Source organism: Triturus cristatus, chromosome 1_2 (genome assembly GCF_964204655.1).
Source record: "Triturus cristatus chromosome 1_2, aTriCri1.1, whole genome shotgun sequence".
Taxonomy (NCBI): Eukaryota; Metazoa; Chordata; class Amphibia; order Caudata; family Salamandridae; genus Triturus; species Triturus cristatus.
In genome coordinates, this window is record NC_140580.1 from 271,078,169 (window position 1) to 271,102,779 (window position 24,611).

General features: G+C 41.5%; 1 protein-coding gene across 9 annotated transcripts in view; it reads right to left on the reverse strand.

Moving 5' to 3' along the window:
- The window catches only part of PPP3CB (protein phosphatase 3 catalytic subunit beta), a 926,247-nt gene that overhangs the window by 666,283 nt on the left and 235,353 nt on the right, over window positions 1–24,611 (reverse strand). For 8 of the 9 annotated variants that reach the window (XM_085603649.1, XM_085603651.1, XM_085603652.1 and 5 more), the window contains one exon: window positions 19,142–19,342. In XM_085603649.1, coding sequence (XP_085459775.1) covers window positions 19,142–19,342 — 201 coding nt within the window. The remainder of the gene's footprint in view (window positions 1–19,141; window positions 19,343–24,611) is intronic. The other variant, XM_085603650.1, reaches the window with a different exon arrangement.

A 24,611-nucleotide genomic window follows, 5' to 3' on the forward strand; every position in this document is an offset into this window, starting at 1 on the left:
CAAAACAATCATACCCGCTACCTTTACTAGAGAATCTAAAAGGGAGATAGGTCGGTACCAGGAAGGATTGTCACGTTGCCCTTTTTTAAAAATCGGTATAATCACTGACTAAGACCAAGACTTTATAAAACCATTCACACAAAAGGCCTCTAACACCCGAGTCAACAGTGGGGACCACAGTGGTGGGATGAACTTAAATAGGTCCATCGGCACACCATCTGGTCCCGGGGCTTTACCTCCTTTACTAGCATTAATTGCCGCTGTCACTTCGTCCAATGTAATATGTAGCTCAATAGGCGTAAAGCCTACCATGCCTCCCTGTTCTATTAATTCAGTGTCAGTAGGAGATTCTTCATTCCCCTTGATACTATATACGTTCGAAAAAAAGTCTATCCATACTTTTTCATCAATTGCAACCTCAATCTAGTCACCATCATTATTGGAAAGGAATGGGGCATTAACTGCCTGCCAAAATGAAGTGTAACCCTTCCTCAGTGATGCTTCATAGAGCGTATCCCATGCCTGGTCTTTAAATTCTGTTTTTCAATTTTTTCTGGCCAGATTATATGCCTTCCTGCATTGTTTAATCTCTTCTTGGTTTCTCTATATCTTATGGAGTGCATCTTTCAGATGAGTATAAGCTTTGGTGCACTTTGAATCAAACCAACCGTTAATCTTAACCAGGGATGCCTTATTTTGGGTTCTTAGAGAATTTTGGATCTCTAACGAAATAAGAGAAGAGGCCCTCAAAGTGTCATCATGATCTGTACTATCTTGTAGACACACTACTATTTGATCATAGGCATTAACAACGATCTGTTTATTGATCTCCTCGGGGTTTATCTTGCCCCATTGTAGAGAGTAGCCATTTAGGCGAACTAGGAAAATATTTTGCGTCCATGCCAAAGTATTATTATTGGGTTGAACAGCTCGTTTGGGGATGACTAAATTAATACTCGGGGCAAGTGGTCACTCAAGACATTAGAATGGGTTTTGAGGTCATCAATCCATGTTGCATAACTGTTGGGGACTATTATAAAATCTATTAATGGTTTTAGTCCTCTGCCAATAAACGTATGAATGAAATCAATAGGCGGGCGCACAACATGTTTGCAAAACCCAGATCGTGTAAGGCCATTAACTCATTAAACTTCTCCCCCCTCTCGGAGTGCACAAAATGCAACATAGGATCATTTTCTTCATCGAATACACCACACAGCCCACGTTCAGCATGAGAACAAATACTAGCATTAAAATCACCATCAGAGAGTAATCATATCTGTACCATTTGGGACCCTTATTTTACTTAATTAATCGGTAAGTGAGTTTAAAATATCGCCTATTCGTCCCTTTTCAATGTTATTATAAAAGTTAACTACACACACTACTACATTTAAATTCAGGTGGATGGCCAGAATTTGGTAATAGATTGTTGATTTTATCATTTCAATTTTTGTAACCCCTATCAAATTCGAAATATATACACAAATCCCACCTTTATGTCTTCCATGTACTGACTGTACTGCTGGCGTGTGAAAGGTCTTATAGCCATATATATTTACTTTATCCAATAGTCATGTCTCCTGGAAGCATAGTATTTCAAAACTATATATAAAAGCAGTCCAAATAGAGTTATTTACTTTTGATTGTAAACCAGCAATACTCCCAAAAAAAACTAATTCTCCCTGATGCAGATACATTTAGAGTGTCAGCAACATGATCATTCTGAACCTGTCCACTCGTCTCAACCCCTTCTATGGCATTATGTATACATACATCGCTAATTTCTACAATCTATAGTTCTACGATTTCATCCCTAGTATCCATTATCTCTCTTTGAACGGAATTATGTTCCCCAGCATTAATCATTAACGTATTCTCCCGGGGATTTCGATGTACACCATTATCTGCACAGATATGATTGTCACTATTATCAAGGAGTCAATCATTCTCGTCTAAGGACTGAAGGGGCCTAAATCTATTTGTCACCTCTACATTGTAAATCGACTTGTTAATGGGCTGTATGAGGGAATGCATACCCATATGCCAATTGGAAGGAATTGGCTGATAAAAATAGCTCAGGGGCAAAACCTTTATACCTGCTTCCATGTTGTTGTTATTATCGCCGGAAAAAATCTCACAAACCAAAGATGGAGTCCCTAATGAGAGAACAACACAGTCCCCTCAAAAGGATTTTCTAGTCGTTCCCCACCCATGGGACACATCTTACCATCTTAAAGGCTGAACACATCTCTGTTGTTAGCCCTGTTCTAATCCCCAGGCAATGGATTGCCCTATTCGTCAAGGTGTGCCACGTTTCCTTTCCCCCCTCAGAAGATGGGGGAACGTTTACCAGCACAACTGTGTATGGTATCGCAGCAGGAGGTAGGTTTGATGTTTTGGTGGATGTTCATATGTTTTAAAATTAGAAGATCCTATATTAGGGCACGCTTCCCTTAATTGCATACCACCCTGTTGTATTTCAGTCCTACCATTTCCTTTCTCTATAGATTGTGGCCCATTAGCTAAACCTCTGGTAGACAGGGTTTCATTAGGCTTCCTAGAGCCTACGGCTGTATTTATCTTATCACCCCTATTGATCTGATTACCGGAAGACAGAGTTAACTAAAGCAATCTGGCTATAAGATTTAGATACTTCACCAGCACCACCATCTACTTTTTGGTTAATTTTACCTTCCATTGGAGACACCTATTTTGATTCTTTACTATTGTTTCTAGGCCCAATTCTATTTTGACTAATCTTGTTTCCATGGCCCGATAGATTGTTTAATATATATAGTTAAGTCGGTTAATAGACTTAATATTCTATTCATTTCAGTAGTAGGGGGGCCATTGGCCTTACTTTTGCTTCTTCTTGCTGCGCCTTTATCTTTATAGTTTGCCAGAGTGCCTTTTCCTTGTTCGTTGCTAACTATAGGTTTCAAAGTATCAGGCTCAGAAGGAGCCTGATGTATTAAAGGCGGCAAGTTTCCAGAGGTATCCTTAGACTTACAGTATCTTTTGGATGGGGGAGCGGGGATGGGGGGAGCGGCTCAGTATCTTGGTCGCTAGTAGAAATCTCATCGCTGGTAACCTGGATACAAGCATTTAGGCACTCCGCATCTGTATTAACTGTAGATCCTGGTTCCCCTATCTCCGTTTGATATAAAACTGTGGCCTTATTAGTTATTAAGGAACCCTGTGGGTCCTTGTTCAGGAATTCCTCTACTGTGGACATTTGCTTATCCAGGGCTCCAACCGCTCCTGTAAGATAGTTCAAGAGGGTCATATTTGCGTGTTTTGATTTGCTACCTCGTTGGCCAGAATTAGTGCTTTGCAGTTTTCTCTTACCCATTTTAAATATATCCTACAATTACAATGAAGGAGGAAAACACACCCTTTACGACACAGTGCCCCAAACGTGCCTATATCTATCAAACTATTATATATTATAAACCCCCCCTGCCTTTTAACAACCCCACTGTAGGCCAATTCTATTTCAATATCAGATATAATCCCTCAGCCTTAACTAACAGAGAGACAAACAGGGTCAATAGTGGTAGCGAGTAAAACAGTATTAATACCAATGGCTTTGTCAGCTCAATACAGAAAAAAGAGAAAAACCAAGAGACCTGGCCCAGCCCAGCCTCCTCCAGTCTCTGACGGGCTCAGACGGGCCCGGGCTTCGCCCACACGCGTCCCGCGTCGCGGGAGGTTAGGCTCACTTTATGCACCTCCTGGCACGAGTTCTACGATGCGTGCGGCTCCTGCCGCAACGCGCTGTGGTCGTTGTAGTCCGTAGTGCTTGGGGGCGGGATAAAAGTGCTGCGTGCAGGGGCCAGGGACAACGGTGCAAGAGACAATGTTATCCCAATGTTAAAAACAGATTGGCAGTGCCCACAAAGATTAAAGTGCAATGTGCTTGCCCTGAGTTCAGTAGCAGTTCTCAGCAGATCCCGCGTCCGCGGTCGATCAGCCCCACCTTATGTGCCTCCTGGCGCGAGTTCCATGATGCGTGCAGCTCCTGCCGCAATGCGCTGTGGTCGGTGTAGTCCGTGGTGCTTTGGGGCGGGATAAAAGTGCTGCATGCAGGGGCTAGGGACAACGGTGCAAGAGACAATGTTCTCCCGATGTTAAAAACAGATTGTCAGTGCCCACAAAGATTAAAGTGCGACGTGCTTGCCCTGAGATTAGTAGCAGTTCTCAGCGGATCCCGCGTCCGCAGTCGATCAGCCCCACCTTATGCGCCTCCAGGCGCGAGTTCTACGACGTGTGTGGCTCATGCCGTAACGTGCTGTGGTCGTTGTAGTCCGTGGTGCTTGGGGGCCGGATAAAAGTGCTGTGTGCAGGAGCCAGGGACAACGGTACAAGAGACAATGTTCTCCCGATGTTAAAAACAGATTGTCAGTGCCTACAAAGATTAAAGTGCGACGTGCTTGCCCTGAGTTCAGTAGCAGTTCTCAGCTCAGCTAAATCTGCTCTTTCAAAATTAAACCGGCTCCTCTCTTCATGACCGCACTACCGTGCGGGTCCCCAATCCTCCTATTAAAAATTCTGGTTCTCTGTCCTTGTTTTTTGCACAGGCTATCACGGTTCGTCACGTCATTGAGAGGTTGGGCTGCGAAGCGCTTGCATCTTGAAGATCAGAGACCGGATTCCTTCTTGGAACGATTTTGGGGCCCAGAGATGAAGGAGGTTTCCAGCAGAGGCAGCAATGCACAATCTAGTAGATGGGCTGACGTAAAAAGACGTCTCGAAGTGTTTGTCTGGCTGCCATTAGTGTGGGTGGAGAAAAAAAATCAGCATATGACTTATCAATTTGCTTCATGGGCAGAAGTAAGAAGTTATTGCACTCCAATAAAAAACATTCTACTTGTGAGTCCCTTACCAGCTCTCTTCATATTGCTCCTTCCATTGACTATTTGCATAATTCTGAGAGAATGGCTCAATCTGTCTCATCTCGACCTGCGGCTTCGCCTATCCCTGTGCCAAAAGGGCAATTACCGCCCTCTACCAATAAAAGGATTAAACAGGGTCCTCTTTCTCCGCCCAAATCTATGACTCCTGTATCTTCAGACACTCTTTTGGAAGAAATATGTGCTTTGAGACCTTTTATCAAGGAAACAAATACTCGTTTGCAGGCTCTTGATCTTAAATGGATGTCCATGGACTCTCGTTTATCCTTGGTGGAGCAACAGGTTGGCAACATACAGGATTCATCTGTCAGAATGGTTTCTTTGGAGAGGGAGGTTTTGTTGCTTAAAAACTCTGCAGGGAATCTTGAAAATAGAAGGGAGATGACCCTGTAGCTTATTTTACCACTTTTCTTCCACAGTTTCTGGATTTTCCTGCGTCGACCAAATTAAATATTTATCGTTTGCATAGATTAGGTCTGCGCCTATCATCTTCATCTGCACCTTCAAGGCCCCGTGGAGTCATTCTTTTATTTTTGGAAATCCACCTCTCTATGACAAGTTTTAAATGCAGCCAAGCTCAAGAAACAACTACTTTAGCCTAGCGCAAGACTATTCCTATCTCAAGATATCTATATGATAATTGCCAAACCACGAAAGGAGTTTCTGGATCTTCGCCCACGCTCCGCACTCTCGGTGCACGCTATGGTTCATTCCACCCATATTCGTTTAAGGTTACTTTTCAGAGCAAGACTTTTTCATTTGAAGACCCCATGGATCTCAGGAAATATATCCATTCTCATTCTACATCCGCGATGGAGATTGCTGGTCCTTCCTCCATAACTTGACTTTAAGTGTTACAACTTGCAGTGATTAATCCTTTTTGTTTATTTTATATGCTGTTTCTCTTGATATCTGCTTTCTATGCCACGTTGACTTTTTTCTTCTAATTTGCTAATTCTATTGGAGGTATCTCAGATTCCATGTGTACCCAATTCCTGTTTTTGTTATATGGCATCTAGATGTGGTGAGTTGTTGCTTGTTAGCTGTGCTATCACCTTATGTCTGTTGCCGCTCCATATTCTTTCTGTTTTTCCGTGAAGGTACGTATTACAGTCGTCAGGTTCTGACACGTACTGTCTCTCCTTGTTGTCCTTTTATTTCCCTCTCTCCCTTTCTTTCCTATTCTAATCTTTTACTCATAGTCCACTTGGTGATTTCGATGAATATCATCCCTTCTCCTTTTTCTCTAGTCTATTCTCTTCTGCTGATTGATGGTGATCGTGTAGTTTTATATGTATCTATGTTATTTTACATTCAGAGTTATTTCTTGGACTGTGAAAGGCTTGTTAATCCTATTAAGAGGTCGAGAATCTTATCCCATTTAGCCTCTTATGTCCCAGATTTGGTTCTTTTGCAAGAAACGCATTTCAAGGAGTCTGAGGCTTTTAAGTTGAAACGGAGTTGGGTAGCCTCGGTTTTAGTCTCCTCTACCTCCACCAAGAAAAAGTGAGTAATTATTTTATTTCATAAAAAACTGAAATGTACAGTTGTATCTCAGGAAACAGATTCTGAGGGTAGGTGGTTGTTAGTTAAATTGCTCATTAATAATAATTCTTTGATGGTATTTAATGTATATGAACCGAATGAGCCGGACTGTTAATTTTGGCTTACTGTTGCAAAAAAATGCAGATCATTTAGAAGTGAGTTTTTTATTTTGGGGGGTGGTTGTAATCAGATTATTGATCCCTTTATTGACCGTCAATCCCAAATTTAGTTTATTCCCCATAAATCTCATAAACAGTTTCTCAAACCATATCTCAGATACACCTTGTGGATGCATGGGGTTTATGTCATCCAGATGTAATCGACTTTTCCTTTTTTTCCCCCACCTCATGGCTCCTTCACTTGAGTAGACTATATCTTTCTTTCTAAATCTTTAACTGAAAACCTCATCTCTTCCTCTATTGAACCTATTGCTATTTCTGATCAAACCCTGGTTGTTTCCGATTTTGATTTGCTCCCTCCACAGCTCAGATTCTCTCAATGGTGTTTTAATAACTCTCTTTCACAGGATCCACTTTTTTCTGCCTCATTTGTCTCTATTGCTGTTGATTTATTTTGGTTAAATAGTGACCCGAATTTTTCTTCTCCTTTATTGCGGGACACTTTTAAAGCCACAGCTCCTGGCTTTATTATGTCTCCAAAAAGAAGAAGCAGTCCTTCAACAGTATAAATCTATATTAGCTAATATTAAATGTTTGGAACAAAAATGTTACTTCTCCCCCTCTGATCCTATTCTACAAGAACTTGTACGTGCGAATTTGGACTTTAATAAGGATTTATTACTTCCTAAACTTCTACAGCTTTTTCAGTCTTTCTTTATCTCTGGTAAAGCGGAAGATCCTATTCAAGAAGTTACTTTCTGTTTGATTCATAAGGAGGGTCGTGATCCTCAGCACTGTAAGAACTATTATTTTATTTCGCAGGTCAATGTGGACTATAAAGTGTTTGCTAAATTATTGGCTCTACGGTTGGAAATGCTTATGCCTCATTTGGTTGGTAAAGAACAATGTGGTTTTGTTAAGGGTAGATTGACTTCTGATAACTCTCGGTTGTTCTTTAATGTTTTAAACAAGGTGTCTTCTCTTTCTTATTCTTTACCTGCAGTTTCCATAGATGCGGAAAAGGCATTTGATAGGGTTGATTGGTCTTTTTTATTTAAGGCCCTAATCTGGCATAGTTTTGGTCCCAATATAACTTCTCTTATCTCTTTACTCTATACTGCTCCCATGGCTTCTGTATTAGTTAACAGCTGCATATCTCAATATTTTCCTCTACAACGTGATGTTCGTCAGGTTGTTCCCTCTCCCCTCTTCTTTTTATCTTAACTCTTGAACATTTTTTATCTTCTATTCACAAAAATGATTCCATTTCTGGATATTCTTATGATGATATTCTGCTTTTTATCTCTACTCCCGAGGTTTCTATTCCCCCCTTATTATAAGAAATTTCAGATTTTTCTCTCATTTCTGGCTATAGGATTAATTAGCATAAAACAGAAATTAGCCCTCTTACCAAATTGTGTGTCAAACATTCCTTTACATCTACTGGATTCTTGTGGAATAGCTCCAAAATTAAATATTTAGGCATCTGGTTTAACAATTCCATTTCAGATTCAGTCAAAATGTATATGAGAGAGGCTCTTTCTCTGAACCCTCTTTTTCTTTCCTGGTGGGGGGGGGGTGTCTGGACTCCATTAAAATGATGGTTATGCCTATTTGATTATACATTTTCTCTATGCTTCCTATTCATATTCTGTCTATTTATTTAAAAAACAGACTCTCTCCTTTCCAAGTTTCTTTGTAAAAATAAATAATCTAGAATCGCTTTGGCGCATCTTCGGAAATCAAAATCTAATGGGGGTGTTCATTTTCCTGATTTTAGAGTTTATCATAAAGCTTTCTGTCTAAAACTAGCCTCTAAATGGCTTCTCTCTGAATCCTCCCCCTTTACACCTTTTGGCTTACTATTTATTGAATATTCTTTACTTGCTCCTTTCTCTACAGAAGAGGTTCTAACCTTCTTCTCCAAGAATATCAATACCTCTCTCCACCTATTTAAACACATTTTGTCATTATTGAGACTGCTTTGTCAATGGAAGATTGTATCTAGAGATTTTTTTTTACAGTCCCCACTTTGGTATAATCGCCTTATTACTATTAGGAATAGACCTCTTTATTGGAAATCCTGGCGTTTGCGGGGTATAATGTGGGTTCATAATCTATTTTACAGTGTAACTCCTTGTTCATTCCCTCAATTTCAAGCTTTAAACGTCCTCGCTCATTTTGGTACAAATTTTCCATTTTAATGGCAGCAATTTTAGAGGTGTTTTATTTGTTTCCTTTAACCGAAATCCTTTCTGTGGAAAATTCTCTTCTTAAAGTACTTACTGTTTTTCCTAAAGCTTCGCTAATTTATAAATGCATCTTATCTCCTGATCGTGTTTAAACTAAGGTGGAGCTTGCCTGGGAGGCGGATTTAGGCTATGTTTGGAGCATACATTTTTGGAATAAGTTTTGGACTCTCTCACTTAAGATTTCTAGGTCTGTATCTACTACTCAATCTTTCTGTACCACATATTATATTTCACACCTAGATCTATAGCTACTTTTTCTCATACAAATGATATGAGTTGTTGGTCATGTGGCATCCCTTCAGCTGATTTAAAGCATCTCCGCTTTCTTTGCCCAGCCATTGCCTAGTTTTGGAAAAAGGTTTGGCTCAATATCTCCCCTATATTAAATATACATACTCCTCTCTCTAATATAATTCTTTTCACAGGGAGTCGATCAGATACTTTGGGTTTGACTAAACATGAATATGGTTTATTTGACCTTATGCTGGTTTTAGTCTCCCAACAAGTTGCACTTAATTGGAAGAACTCAGTTAATCTTTTGGTTCAGGCTTGGTGGAATAATGTACGTTACTATCATCGATGGAATATTGCTTTTGCCTCCTCTTCTTCACCGTTTGTTAATAAAGACTTACACTGGTTACCATTAACAATTTTTCTTAATGAGATTGCAAAAACACAGTTATCTCCTACATGTTCTGAGATTGTTTAACCTCAGTGAATTGTTTTGTTCTCCGCTCTTCTCATTCAACTTTTATCATTACATTTATCATACATTTCAATTGGTGCTGCAATTTTTCTCACTTCATTTTACTATTATGCAATAATACTCAATCTCTAACTGTAAGAGTTTTTTCTTTTCCCCTTCTTCCCTCCCCCTTTTTCATGCCATTTAAAAATGAAAATACCTTTCTCTTCTGTTTTTATTGCTTGCTTCCAATGCTCTATTTGATTATGCATGTTATGTTTATTGATGGTTCATTGTGACATGTATTATTAATAACGCTTATTAAACAAAAACAAAAAAAAGGAAAGCAGCTGTCTCTGAAATACAGCTTCCCTTTTGGGAATCATGTCGCGCACCAAAGGGGGAGCAGGCAGAGATTGCATGCTCACCCCAATGTGTTCCAGAACGAAAAACATGCTTTTAAAGCAGCACCTGTCATTCTAATGGATACTAGCTTCATTCAAAAAATATTTTCTGTTTGGAAAAGCAAATACAAGGATGGTGGTCTGCTTTTTCTTGCGGGCTACCATTCCTGCATTCGCAGCCATTTATAAATCCCTGGGCTCACAAGAGTAGAAAAGTTCAAAAGGCCGATCTTGTAAATGCTCATGGGCTAGTCAGAGTTTTAAATACATGCTTTCCAAATAAAGTATATTTTCGCAATTAGCTGTTTGATCTCACATCAGTTGCACATAAAAACGGGCTTGATATGTGTACTCACTTATCAGGATGTAACTAGCTAACACGATCCATTTCTCCCTTGCTTTAAATCACACCAGAAATAGTGCAATGTGTCACTTGAGAAGACATCCAGTCTTATCTAATCCCTAAAGGACTTCTTTAAAATATTTTCTTGCAGCATATTTTTTTTATTTAGTATGAGCACATCATGTCAGTACATTAATGCAAAATCATTTCACACACCTAAAAAATATAGTAAGAGGCCCCAGATAGTCCTTAGATCACCAACAACAGTCTGACTGCTCAACCAAAAATAAACATTCCAGCCTCCCCTTGCCAAAACAGCTTTAAAGATAGTGAGGTTCTGGTCTGCTACCGGGGCAGTGGCTGGAGGCCCATTAAGTTCTGTGGGACGGAGCCCTCATGTTTTGGAAATAGGCTTGGTACCCAAGAATAAGCCAGTGACCTTAACGGAGTTCAACCCAGGGGTTTATTTACAAGATTCTTATCTGTAAACTGTGGCTATAGGTCACATTGTATGTTGGTCGCAGTCATTCACCTGTACAGCTTACATATTATGAAGTAATAGTGATACTACCTACACATATGGGCCGATTCCGATCCAGGGTCGGAAAGCACTCCGACCGAGCCGGATCCGGAGTGTTTTGCGACCGAGCTGGAGTCCTGCAGTCCGACCGAGCGAGTACGATGCGGCCGTATGCTGTCGGACTCGGTTCGGTCGGACTCCCATATAAGTCAATGGGAGCCGGTCGTACGACGCGTACATGGGCTCCCATTGACTCAATGGGTATGTCGCGGACAAGTGCGCCCCCTACAGTGAGTACGCGTCGTGCCATCCGCACCATACATGCCTGTGTTGGGGAGACCCATGGGTCTCCCTATGTGTCCGAGTCGTAGGGCTGCGGGTGACAAGAGGTCTGACGCGGACCCCCAAAGGCAACCACCCGGACGATTTGCGAGCCGGACACTCCGACTCGCACAGGCTGTCCGACGCGTGCATCCTACTGGCTCGGTCGTAAATCGCATCCATTGCACGCCACGGTTAGCTTACGACCGAGACGTACGGAACGGTTCGGACCCGGAAATGAGTCGATCTGTGAATTTCATGTAGCTCGCATCGTACTTGCTCGCTCATACAGCTGCACGAGTTGGGCGGAAAACACGCGTATGGCGCGTAGTTTTTCCGGCCGGATCACGTTCGGTGCCTTTCCGACCCGGATCGGAATCAGCCCCATAGTAGTAAATTGTCAGAACATGAAACAAGCATTGGCATAGCCAATAGGTCTCGCCTTTGGTATCTTAGAAGTCTTTAGTCACGCAGCATATTATGCTGGGTCATGTGCCGCTAGGGATAGCTATTCAATTACTACACACTGTATAATGCAGTGTAATTAAGGAATGCATGCTAAACCTAAACTAAGCAGCGCCTGCACGCTGATTAGGCGAGACCTAAAAAATACTGCTACGGCTGTTAGAGTGCTAGAGGTTTCTCGACATTTACAACTATATACTTCGAAGCAGTTTCCCAAGAAGAAAATAAGCAGCTGAAATCTACCTTTTGAAACCCATTTTTAAAAGCGAAGAACTTCAAATGTCGATTGTATCTCCGAAATATAAAACTGAAAACCTCCCTTGAAATTCCAATTGGTTAATTGCAAATGGTTTACACAGGCACTAATTGAAACGTGCGGACTGCTTGCTGCTGGTGTCTAATATATATATATATATATATGTATATATATATATATATATATATATATATATATATACACACACAGAGAGAGAGAGAGAGAGATATTAATCGGTATAAAAGTAGTAACAGAAGCCAATACACCAATAAATGGTGACAACTATTTCAGATTCAGCTTAATTTAACCCTATCTTTTTTATACAACTTCATTAAAGTCCAAAAAACAATGTTACTACCACTTTGATCCACTAGAAACCACGTTTAAATTGATCGCCACTTCTGCCCATTCTGGATTCAGAACACGCACTAGTACATGAACTGTAAAATAACCTAGCGTGTTACCCTGATAATTACATAAACAAGTATTTGTCCAATATGTCCTCGTATCCTTGGATACCCCAATTTCAGAGAAGAGGTTCAATTTGTGGTGCATAAATAGGAGGTTCCTTGGTTGGCTCCCACCCAGTAGCCCCGACAGGGGGCAGGTTGGTGCGCCTCTGGCATATTAAGGAAATTATCCAATTAGCAGGAGGCTTGAGGAAAGTTGCACGGCACATCGTGAGGCCCAATTATTGACTTGCAGCGCTAATGCAGATTAATAACATTTTGGCATTGTGCACCACGAGCCGAGGGAAGTGTACAAACAAAGGCAACAGTTTCCTTCGGTGACAACATGTGTGGAAGCCTCCACTGTCCTCCCTATGCAACGTCTGATGGATGTATAAACAGGGCTGGAAAGCCGCTCTTCTGTCCAGGGAACTCTCCGGAGTTTTTAATGTATCGTGTGTGTGGTTTTTTTGGGGGGGGGGGTTACACTTGAAATGCTTTTTATTAAAGAGTTACCCCATGGGAGAGCAGACTGACATTTTCATCTTCCCCTACTGTTGTGGGCTGTTTGGATCTCTAATTCACTAACAAAGTATTCTGGCATTCGAATTTGGAACTTCGCCCAGTCAGGTAAAATATTTCAGGAACTAGCAAAATAGGTGGACGAGCCCGGCCCTACGCGCACACTCTGTGCAGGTGCCTCCGTTTAGTTTTCATAATTTCGGTTTAAAAAAACGGCATAATTTAATGAACGTAGAAGGGATAGTTGCAGCTGGTAAACGGCACAATTTCCTACAAGAAAACATCTGAAGTTATCGTTTGGGCCACAGAACGGCCAGAAACGTCATCGCGCAGAAGCATGTTCCGTAAGGGCTGAAGTGCGCTGAAACAATGAAATTGCGAATGATACGTGAGCGAAAAGCTGCATATTCAATTAAAAGCATTTGGATTGGTCCAGGCTGGGCGGAGCACACGCTGTCTCTTCTGTGTATTGCCTTTAGTGTATTCATCTCGTAGGCAGGGGTTGGTCGAGCACTTGGAGGAGGCGTGGAACTGGGTCTGGTGTCCGAGTAAGTGTAGGGGGGGCGGTTGTTCCAGACAATGCTCCCCACCTTTAAAGAGTGTTTCTATTTCCCTGTTAGTACAATATTGATACTGTCTGTGCCGAGATGGCATTAGGTGCACAGCTATATACTAAAAGATACACTTATTTATTTATTTGACCTTGGCGGAAAGCAGATTCCAGGTTAGGTGGGGAGGGGGGAGAAGGCGCAGTGGATTGTGAGGGGTGACAGTAGGCCAGATGTAAGCACAGGAGTGAGAACAGGGGAGGCGACAGGAGGGAGGAGCCATTAGCAGGACGAATCAGAGCCGGCAAGAAAGTGAAAGCACTCGTGCATGTATGGCATCTACCTTGCAGCGCCATCTGTTTCCAATTAACAAACAAGGCGCGGGCGAGATAATTGGAAACAGATAGCGAAGCTGCTCGCTCCCGCAAGGTGGATGCCGTACATGCACGAGTGCTCATTGGAAACAGTGCAGTACATGCACGAGTTTCCCAAAAAGTGCAGACCGCTTCCAAGAGGTCACTCCTAAGCAGCGCTTGCACGCTGATTAGGCGAGACCTAAAAAGCCCTCAGGAAACTCCAGTCACTGCTGCCTGCGCTCACTGGCTCACTAAGCCAGACAGTGGCAGTCAGGCTTAGGGGCCACCGAAAGAGGGAAGGAGGCAAGATCTGGGTGAGACATGATAGAAAAAGTTAGCTAGCCACCACTCTGCCACTCCCAGTGCTCACCTTCAGCCTGCGGTCCCTTACATATCTTGTAGGCCTTGACTGCAAGGATAGTGCCTGGGGTTCCAGAATACAAAGCCTAGCACTCTACCCTGTGGCACTCCAGACAGCCTCTACACCAGGCCCATGTCAAGGCTCATAGTCCCTGCTGGAGCAGCCGTAAATGTATGGCACTCTGTGGGCCTCGCTCCATTGACTCTAACTAGGACTAGAGTAGCGAGGGAATATGGCACTGGAGTGGGAGGTGAGGAGAGTTTTCCGGAGCGCATGTGCATCATTATGTGTGCCTGTGTATGTGAATTACATCATGGCACTGGCAGGCACATGGGGCATTGGTAGACATTTGTGGGGTCGACACCAGAGACAAATTACGGCAAAAACTGTAATTGTTGAACCCTGGGCATACGGTGCCAATGATTTTTATATTTCAAGGAATCTGAATACTTTATGGGAATGACAGCTGTACTTAGGAAATTGATAGTAAAGACTGATATGTATGTTTTTTAAACGTGAAATGGGACAATATAGTAATATTTTCTGAAAATTAATTGATATTTGGGGTCAAAATGAATGTATTTTCAGAAAATTTAAATCTGGTGTTCCGTTTAGTGCATATGCAAAATACTTAGAGCTTAATATTTTGGTTTTTAGAGCGGATGCTCAGTGCTTAATTGGAGCCGGTGTTTGCCAGTGGGGGCCACTGGGGGGCCACAGACACATATTTTTGGGGACCGGCACTTATTTTTCTGCATCAAGTATTTCCAGAGAGCAAGAGAGGGAAAATACACAAATCACAAAGATGGAGGAAGAGAAAGGCGGAACAAAAAGTCACTAAGGGAGAAAACAGGCAACTTCTGGAGAGAGATAAAGGGGAAGTGAGTGTCTGATAGTGGATTAAAGAGTCATGAGCTGGTTTAAGACTACCAGCCTTGGTATTCGGAGCATCAACGTTTAATATTACAGACCGCGGGCTTTGGAACAGTGCGTTGGGCACTCTCTCTTTAACAAATTAAACACTGCTGATGCTTTTTTGAAGACATTTATTGCTGATGTTATGGCATCAGTCACATCACCATAGGAGTCAAATTCTTACAGTGGTGGTTACTTTCAGATTCCAGAGGGGACATTTCATGTGTTGTATTGCGCATATCACCACACCTGAAAGCACTCAACTGGCTACCCTACGAAGCTCGAATCCACCTAAAATTGGCCTGCATCACACACAAGGCGTTACACCACAACACCCCCCAATACCTAGCCCAAAAACTTTCCTTATCTGGAGGAAACAGACACTCAAGGAGCGCAAACAATCTACTACTGAAACCCGCACGTTTCAAAAAGACTAAAACTTCCAACAGAGCATTCTCTGGGGTAGCGCCAAGAATTTGGAACTCGCTGCCACCATACACCAGAAAAATCTCATCTACGCCTCTCTTCAAAAAAGAAGCAAAATTATTCCTGATGAGCAAATTCCTACCTTAATTCCGCACAACCACTACCTACACGAACTTTGAATGTTTTTTTACTGTTCAGAACAATTCCTCGCAATGTTGTTACTTTTTGTTACTTTCAGATTTTGTCTCTGTATTCGCTACCTACACCCTTTGAATGTGCTCACCATTCGCCTTATGTAAAGCACTCTGATACCCTAGCTTGGGTCTGGTTCGCGCTCTATAAAACTATAAAAAATAAAATAAAATAAATAAAATCTATGGCTTTACTAGCTCCTGTTTGATACCTGAGCCTGTAATTTCTAAACTGAAAGACAACTGAGCTGTCAAGGCCTGAAATCTCAAAATCTGTGTAGTTTACATTCAACCACCCCTCCCATTCATGTGTTGCTATATGATGAGAATATCAATATTGGAAGGTAAAAGAAACAAGCATTTGCAATGCAATAGGTCTCGTATTGGTGAAAGTTGGAGCTATTGTAAAGGACAGTGTGTATCACTTATGTTTTTTTTTGCAGGGGAGTTATTTAAAGTAAAAAACTGCACATTGTCCTGCGTTGCTTAAGTAGCGATATTGTACACTAAATAAATTACACTACGTACAGTCTCTGTATTACAAAAAACATCTTGAACCTTTTTGTGCATTTTTGCAGCAGCTTCTCTCATACTGTGTGTAATGCAAAGTTAAAATAATGAGGTACATATTTACAGAGCTTTTTGTCACAGTCTAACCTCGTAGCACTAAACATACACGTTACTAGTCACCACTGCACCAACCAGGATTTAATTCTGTGGCTCTCTGGTAACAGACACAAACCTCTTCAGTGCATTAACTAATATAGGTTTCATAATGTAGGCTAGTGCATGTTCCCACTGATTAACATAACTAGCATTTAATTTGCATTTAAGCTGTGCATTATTTTTTATGTATTTACCTGAAGGTAAAAGCCAAAAAAAGTAACAGAATAAGTTTCTTTTTTAGCCATGCCTTTTACCACATCCCTCCACTCACTTACCCACCTTCATTGAGCACCATCACAGTTCCCATACTTTTTAACTTTTTAATACACTTTGACCACTACAGAGAAGTCATTTAGCACATCCACCCATTAACATAAAACACCACACGGAACCTCCAAGGCAGCACTCATTTTACTTTAATAATAGCAAAAGACATACAGCTTCAAACAAAGGTTTGTCAAGTTCAGTGGCAGTCCAACACCTGCAGGAAATAGCGCCAAGCCACAGAATGTGCTGGAAAACAATAACATGGTTGATGCATTCTGGGAGTTGTAGTCCAACAACATTTAAAATTAAACAACTGGGCAACAGCTCTAGGTGTAAATGTTTTGTAGAACGAAAATCTAGACTGGAATATTGGGTCCTTTACGAATATTCGGTGGCATAACGAGCAGTTTTCCAAAGAGGGCGAACACAAGAGTTCCAAGGCGGATTATATCACTGAAGTCCAGGGAGTGGAATCATTTTTGGAGAGGGAGGAAGCATGTTACACATGCCAGTCTGTGCTTGCAGGAAGAAACTCAAGCAGCGTGCCATACATACAGGCAGACTATGAACGCCGGAAGGGGCCTTTTGCAGCAAGAAACACGAGGCAGTCACTGCATGCAGGAAGTAACTCCGGCAGCGTGCCATACAGGAAGGGGCCTTTACAGCATATTACACACTCCAGTCTATGCCTGCAGGAAAAAACCCCTATGGCGTGCCATACAGGCAGTCTATGCACGCAGGAAGGGGCCTGTGCAGCAAGCCATACGAGGAAGTCACTGCATGCAGGAAGTAACTCGCCCATACAGGCAGTCTATGCATGCAGGAAGGGGTCCCTGCAGCAGCCACACGAGGCAGTCACTGCGTGCAGGAAGTAACTCCTGAAGCATACCATACATGCAGTCTATGCATGCGGGAAGGGTCCTTTACAGCTTGTTACATACGCCAGTCTATGCTTGTAAGAAGAAACTCCTGTAGCGTGCCATCCAGGCAGTCTATGTAAGCGGGAAGGGGCCTTTGCAGCGAATTACACACAAGGCAGTCACTGCATGCAGGAAGAAACTCGTGCAAGGTGCCATACAGGCGGTCTAGGCATGCAGGAAGGGGCCTTTGCAGCAGCCCCACGAGGCAGTCACTGCATGCAGGAAGGGGTCCTGAAAAAGGCAACACAACAGACCATGCATGAAGAAAGGACAGAGACACGAGAATGAAAGGAAAACCAGCGCGGTGCTCATAAAACAGGCGCCGCGCTTATAGAGCTCATAAAAAGAGCTCCTACCTGCAGTTCTCACTGGAGACCAGAGCCAGTCCACAGCCTGGGCAGCCGCAAGGAGCAAGCACAGACAGCAGTACCCCCTGCTCTGAGGCAGCCTGCAGCACAACCTTCACTCTCGTCCTCCTGACTGATTGGGAGGGAGAGCAGAAAATGTGGGATGGAGGAGCCGGGAAATACACAACAATGAAAATGAAACCAGCGCAGTGCTCATGAAAAGGGTGCAGTACTGATAAGGTATGTTTAAAATGGTTAAAAAACAAGCAGGGTGGTGGCGGTAGGAAAGTGCATGGAACAGAACGGGCACCCTCCAAATGCCTCTGATGATGAGCAGAAAACAAATGCTGTGTGTGTGTTAGCTGGGAAGCGAAAAGTGTGCCAGCATCAGCAGGTAGGAGAAGCTTATTTAAGAAACTAGTGCTTACAGACTGTAAATGAAACATACTGAGTAACAACACTATTAAAAGGGCCAGTCCTCCTGAGAGGTTAAAAAAGCAGAAAATGCGGTACTAAGGAGGGACTACTAAGCCTATTCAGTGATCAAAAGCAACCATTTAGAATGGACAGTAACAGGAGCCAATTGAAAGAATGGGCGGAAAATGGGCGGAGCAACAAGTCCATACCTGAATATAGCATGTCTCAAAGAGACAGCGCAAGCGCTGCCTACGTGAGAATTGCATAGCCAGATTATTTTAACTGTCTTTAAACCTGCAACTTTTTAGACAATTTCTTTGAGACGCTATCCTGTAAAAAAACATTTGCCCCAATAGTTTTAATAATTTTCTTAGGTGGAAAAACCCCAGAGAGCTGCTTGGAATGTCAAGTATTGCTATGGAGACTATGATGTATTCGAATATTTCAGTAGTGTCCTTGTGTGGGAGAAGCAATTTGCAGAATCCCCCTGTTGTACCACTAAGATACCTCAAGCAGTTTTGCCAATCTATTTATTCCCACAAAATGTAACCAGTTGTCACTGCGTTAGCATGTGGAGTACTTCAGATGCAATGGTGAGTCAGGTACCCCTTAGTGGGCATGTACCCCTTTACCACAATGACCAATACTATGCCAATTTGTATCGTGCACATAGAGTTGCGAAGAGGAAGAAGAAAGAGTTAAAAATGAATGTACAAGGATGCTTCAGAAAATCTCTATATGTATTCACTTTCTATGGGTTTTTTTATAAACCCGACTAACAAAAGTTAAACATTTCTTTCCAAAGTGAAGAATAAACCCGTAGTTAGTTATTAACAACTTAACATTTCTAGAGAGCAGCAATTTCCTCCTTCAGTATTTTAAAATAATTTCATACAAAATAACTTATTGTTGCAAAAGCAAAATGTTTACCTGTTATAGGAGCTTCGACTTCTATTAAGTTTTTCTCCCGCCGTAATAACGCTGCACCTTCATTAATAATTCTAAGTGCAATTTCTTCAACTACACGACCTTCTTTGATTAAATGATTCTTCAGTACATCAACCCTAGGTCTTCCATCTGAATCAAATATTTCCTCTGATGTCAAGCGATGTGTTGGAGGAAAAGGGACTGCTACAATAAAAGAGCAATGTCTCAGTGTACAATATAAATCAGAGTTTCTCATCACCATTTACGTGTACGATAGTGAAAACACTTTACTCAGTTAAAAATCAGTAATCCATTTTAGGTTGTGCAGCTGGTTTAAGAAAATACCACAAAGTTAGAGTGCAACAGATTTTATGGAAATATGTATAATTTTAGCACACCTGAAGGGCACCGCATCCACTTATTTCAACAAAAAAGTTACTTACTTGTAACAACATCCTCTAGCCTCTAGTTCAGATGCTTTTTAGAATGTTTCCTCATGCCTCCTGGAGGGGTGTGCTAGACCTTTTATAAACTCGACTTGACAACTCGGCTTTTCTGCAATACCTATTTTTTAGCAATAAAGAGCGAGCGGGCTTTGGGTCATCCACCTTCATATATTGCTTCGAGTATTTGTCAAACAAGTCTTGGATCAGCCCAGAGGAGTTCAGATCTTTCACCTCTTGCTACTGGCTAGGTGGTGCATAATTCCGCATCATAGGAAGCGGATCCATTGAAATGAATGAGGGACTATTTTATATCTGAAATGTACACTCAGTCATGACACTTTTTGTCACTTTAATTTCTGTGTATCATGGATGTATTATTAGGCCTGGGTGTCAAATTCTGTTCCCCTCGCGGCAAATACGGTCTGGAGGCTGCCAACAGAAGCAAGCATTGGCAAAGCCAATAGGTCTCATGTCAATGTGACATATGGTCTTTGCCAGTGCTTTTTGCTGATGGAAGGAAAAACGTACATGAGCACATAAGCATCATGCAGATATATGAAAGTGTTATTCAATAGGGATGCACATGCACCTGTCACCATGATTGTGTGAGATAACTGAATGATGCTGTGGCCATTTTTTAAATTTTTTTATTTACCGATCCAAGATAGCAGCCCCCACTTGGAGAGGTAAATAAAAAAGTAAATTTTCAGACGCCCAAAAGCACATTTATTAAAAGAGTGTGTCTTGCCAGAGAATGGAAACTGCCTACCCCTAAAAAAAAAAAAAGTTTAAAAAATGTATCTCAAAGACTATAAGGAATGGGCAATGGGGTGGATGAAGCAAAGTAGAGGCGACAAGGGGAGCATCAAGTGACCTTTAGGCGGGGGGGGGGGGGATTAAAGGGAAGAGCTGGGGTGAGGGAAAAGGGAGCAACACTGAGCAAAAGGGGTGAGGGTGTGCAACAAATGGGAAACCAGCACATGGGGGGAACAGTTAGGGAAGGAGGAGCAACTCCGAGCAAGTGTGCATATATTTGTGAGGACAGGAAAGCAGCACATGAGGGAGAGAGCTAGAAAACATGTAATTTCGTGGAAATATGAGCATTGAAAGGATAAAAGTAAGTCAATCAAAAGGATGGTAAAGAGGATATGATCTAGGGGAAGAACAAACACAAGAACCGTAAGAAAAGTCATCACATAGAAGCAAGGAAATAAGAGCCACAAATAAGCCAACCAACACAAGCAATGAGTGGGGTCTAAACCACAAGTCATTTTAGTATAGTCCACAAAAGGTCTTTCGCAATCGGACAGATTATGCTGGCTAGTAGGCAAGAGCTAAAAACTGCATTGTGTCTACATCAAAATCATTATGCTGCATGGGCACAATGTGAAAGAAGCTTATCAGGGTTTTTTTTTTCTGCCCGTGCACCACTCTTTTAGTTAATGAGTTAGTGTGCGAGGAGAAATTCTAAAACTCATACGACAATTGTTTAATAAAGCTATGGTTGCAGAGCAATAAATTCATAAGTAGCATAAGCTTAAAAGTCTAAAAAAAAATGTGGCTATCTTGGGCACGTTCTGCACACATCCAGCTGTTTGTTAACTTACATTTTTCCGAATATTAAACATTTTAAATGTTATTTAGCAACAGTGTATTATTTTTTTAAAGCATTGCTTAAGTGTTTTGAAGGCATTTGGTCTTGCTTTAATGTGCTAATGCACGCAAAGCCACTAGAATTATGGAACCATGGTATAATGTAGATGAGAGGAGGGCGAGTCGGAGATGAATGTAGACAATGCCCATCATGGAGAAAATTACTCGCATGGTTATTCGGGAACTTTTAGCCCTAAAACTGTATTAACATTATGTGACAAATTAACACCTATTGTTGGGACCAAGAACTACATTTGAAAATATCAAACAAAAGAAAACAAAGCCCATTCATTCCACCCTATTTATCGCTGTCTGTTTTTTTTTACTATCAAACTAGGGACTGGAGCCTATTTTCCTTGCTTGCATTAGAGACCATGGCACCCTCGCAAAGCCATTAACTCCACACACATACCCACTACATGCATGTAGCGAAGTTTATTTGTGCTTTCAGATGTGCATACATCCATGTCATTTTCTCATACTAGCGTGATGAAAGGGCAATAAAAGCGATGAAAAATCCACCAGACAATGATGAAGGGTCAGACTGATCATTCACAGTTGGTCCCACATCATCATACCCACCACCATCAAACACCCTATCTCCACTTCCTTTTCCATTGTAAGGAATCATATTTTCATTCTCACAAACTTCATTGTCAACTGCTACATGACCACACTCTTCCTCCTCCCACAACAATACATTATGGTTTTCTCCACTCGCAACAGCATTTTTGTCCAACTCCCATGTCAAAACTTTATTACATCTTGATAGTCGTCCAAGATGCCAAACTTTCCCATCACTTAATAAAGCAGAGTTTGAATAAATATGTTTTACCTGCAAGGGTTCAGTGAACTTGCTACTTCCCTTCCTAGTGATAATACCCAACTCAACTCTTACCCAATCATCTTGTTCCAACTTCACTTCATGTTTCTTATTGTAATACTCCTTGTACACCACCTGTGCTTTTCTCAAATTCGCACTAACCACTGCAGGAGACCATTTGCTGTGTAACTTCCTAATAATCCATGCCGAATTATCCTTCATGAACGGTTCTTTTCTGCTGAATGTCAAACGGACTACATACAGTCAAGGTAGGTATGATCCTGTACGCCCAAATCATACTGTTTAGTTCCTTCTCTCAATTCCACTCTGAATTTATAGCAGTCTGCACACTTCCCATTATCACCGCAATTAAAACGTTGTACTGCTTCATTACCTGATGGATGATAAACCAGAGTGTGTTTCACCTTGATGCCGTTCCTAGACAAAAATGATTCTGAACTTGCAGCAGTGATTTTAGGACCATAGTCACTCTGCAGAGTTTTTGGAATACCCTCTCAAAGACAAATCCTTTCAGGTAATGAAATGATCACAGCAAAATCGATTATATTATACACAACTAGCTCAGGCCACTTGGAGTGCAAATCCAAAATAACAATTATGAACTTGGGATCTCTAAGTCTTCCCAAGGATTATCAGGATATTTCTTGCAACCTAACGGATGACTGAAAACTGAAACTGACTTAGCAAAATACTCACAAGACTTCATAAACATCTCCATATCAGAGTCAATTTCTTGCCCCCAATATGAAGATTTCACTTGTCTCTTGGACTTCACAATACCTAAATGACCTTTGTGCATGATACCTAATATTTTTCCTCTGAGACCATCAGGTGACATTACCTTTCTCCTCATAGGACGAACCCTCCATCACTTATGGATAGTTCATCCTTCAATCCGCAAAATTGCTCACATTCTTCCATTAACATGCTATTATTAAGCAACCCTTCAATAATATATTTCCTTATTGCTTTTAGAGTTGTGTCCTCCTAATAACAAGACCTCCAGTCTTCACTCCTAATAGCATCATTGTATTCAGTAACCAAAGCAAAACTGTACTCATCCTAGTCACTGCTTAAGCATTCATTCAATGCCAAGGGAGATCTACTCAAATAATCAGCTACTTTATTCGTATGGCCATGCAAGAATTAAACATTGTAGACCTAATCATGGAGATGCAGGAACAACTTTAACATGCGAGGTGCTGCCCTTATAGCACCCACTGTGGTCAAAATCTTTAATAAAGGTTTATGATCGTAAGCAATATGAACTACTCTCCCAATAAAACCTGTCTGAACTTTTCCACAGCCCACACTGCCGCCAACATCTCCCTCTAGATTACAGAAAACGTCTCCTCCAAAGGAAACAAAGAACGGGAGGCAAAGACTACAGTACTTTCTTAACCATCCACCAAAATCTGCATTAAAACAGCTCTCATACCTTTACCACTTGCATTAGTAGTCAAAACACTATGAGCTATTGAGTCAAAACCTTGTAAGGGACAGGTCATACATGTCATTCTTAACATTCTCAAATTCCTTTTGTATCGAATCACTCCAAACAAATTATTGGCGTTCTTTCAACAACTGTCTCAATTTCTAAGTTTTCACAGCAAAGTTTTCAACAAATTTAGAGTAAAACTTAGCCAACCCCACAACGGACCTGACTTCATCCTTGGGAGTGGGTGCCAGCGGATTACTAATCGATACCACATTATCCTTATTAGGGAAAATATCATCTTTCCTCACTTCATGCCCCATGAATGTTACTAAGCTCATCGCAAATCTGCATTTCTCACGTTTCACAGTTAGACCACTGGCAGCCAATTTTTCCAAGACTAAACTTGACTTGTGATCTTGTTTGTCACATCCCATAACAAGAATATCATCTTGAAAATATGTTACATCCTTAATACCCTTCAGCAATAAGTGCATCAGGCACTGAAACACAGTGGCTGCTGAAGCTGCCTGAACGGCATACACACAAACCTGTAACACTCAAAAGGGATAATAAAAGTCTGCTAGACGAATGAAGCGGAATATGGTAATATGCCGACATGAAGTCAATGGTAAAGAACCAATTGAATCCCTTGGTTTCCGCCAGTAGTTCATTAATCCTGGAAAGTGGAAACTTATCCACCGCGATATTCTTATTTAGGTCTTTAATTAAACGCATAATCTTATTTTCCCATTTGACTTTGTTGCAACTACCAAGGGCACCAACCATTCAGCACTCCCAACTGCTTCAATGTTTCCTTACTCCAATCTGTCCAATTCTTTTGCCACATCATTCCTCACTCTCAAAGGTATACTTCCCACCTTATGACATACCTGTTCTGAATCATCTTTAGGCACAGTTTAAAACACACACCACTTCTCTACAGTACTGGAAAATACTTTGATATACTGTTTCAGTAGGTCATCTTCCATGTTCACCACTGGGTTCCCAAACAACAAAACTTGATCTTCACTATTAGGCTAAGAATGATACCAAAAGCTCCTTGATCAATTCAGCCCAAAACTGAGAGACCTC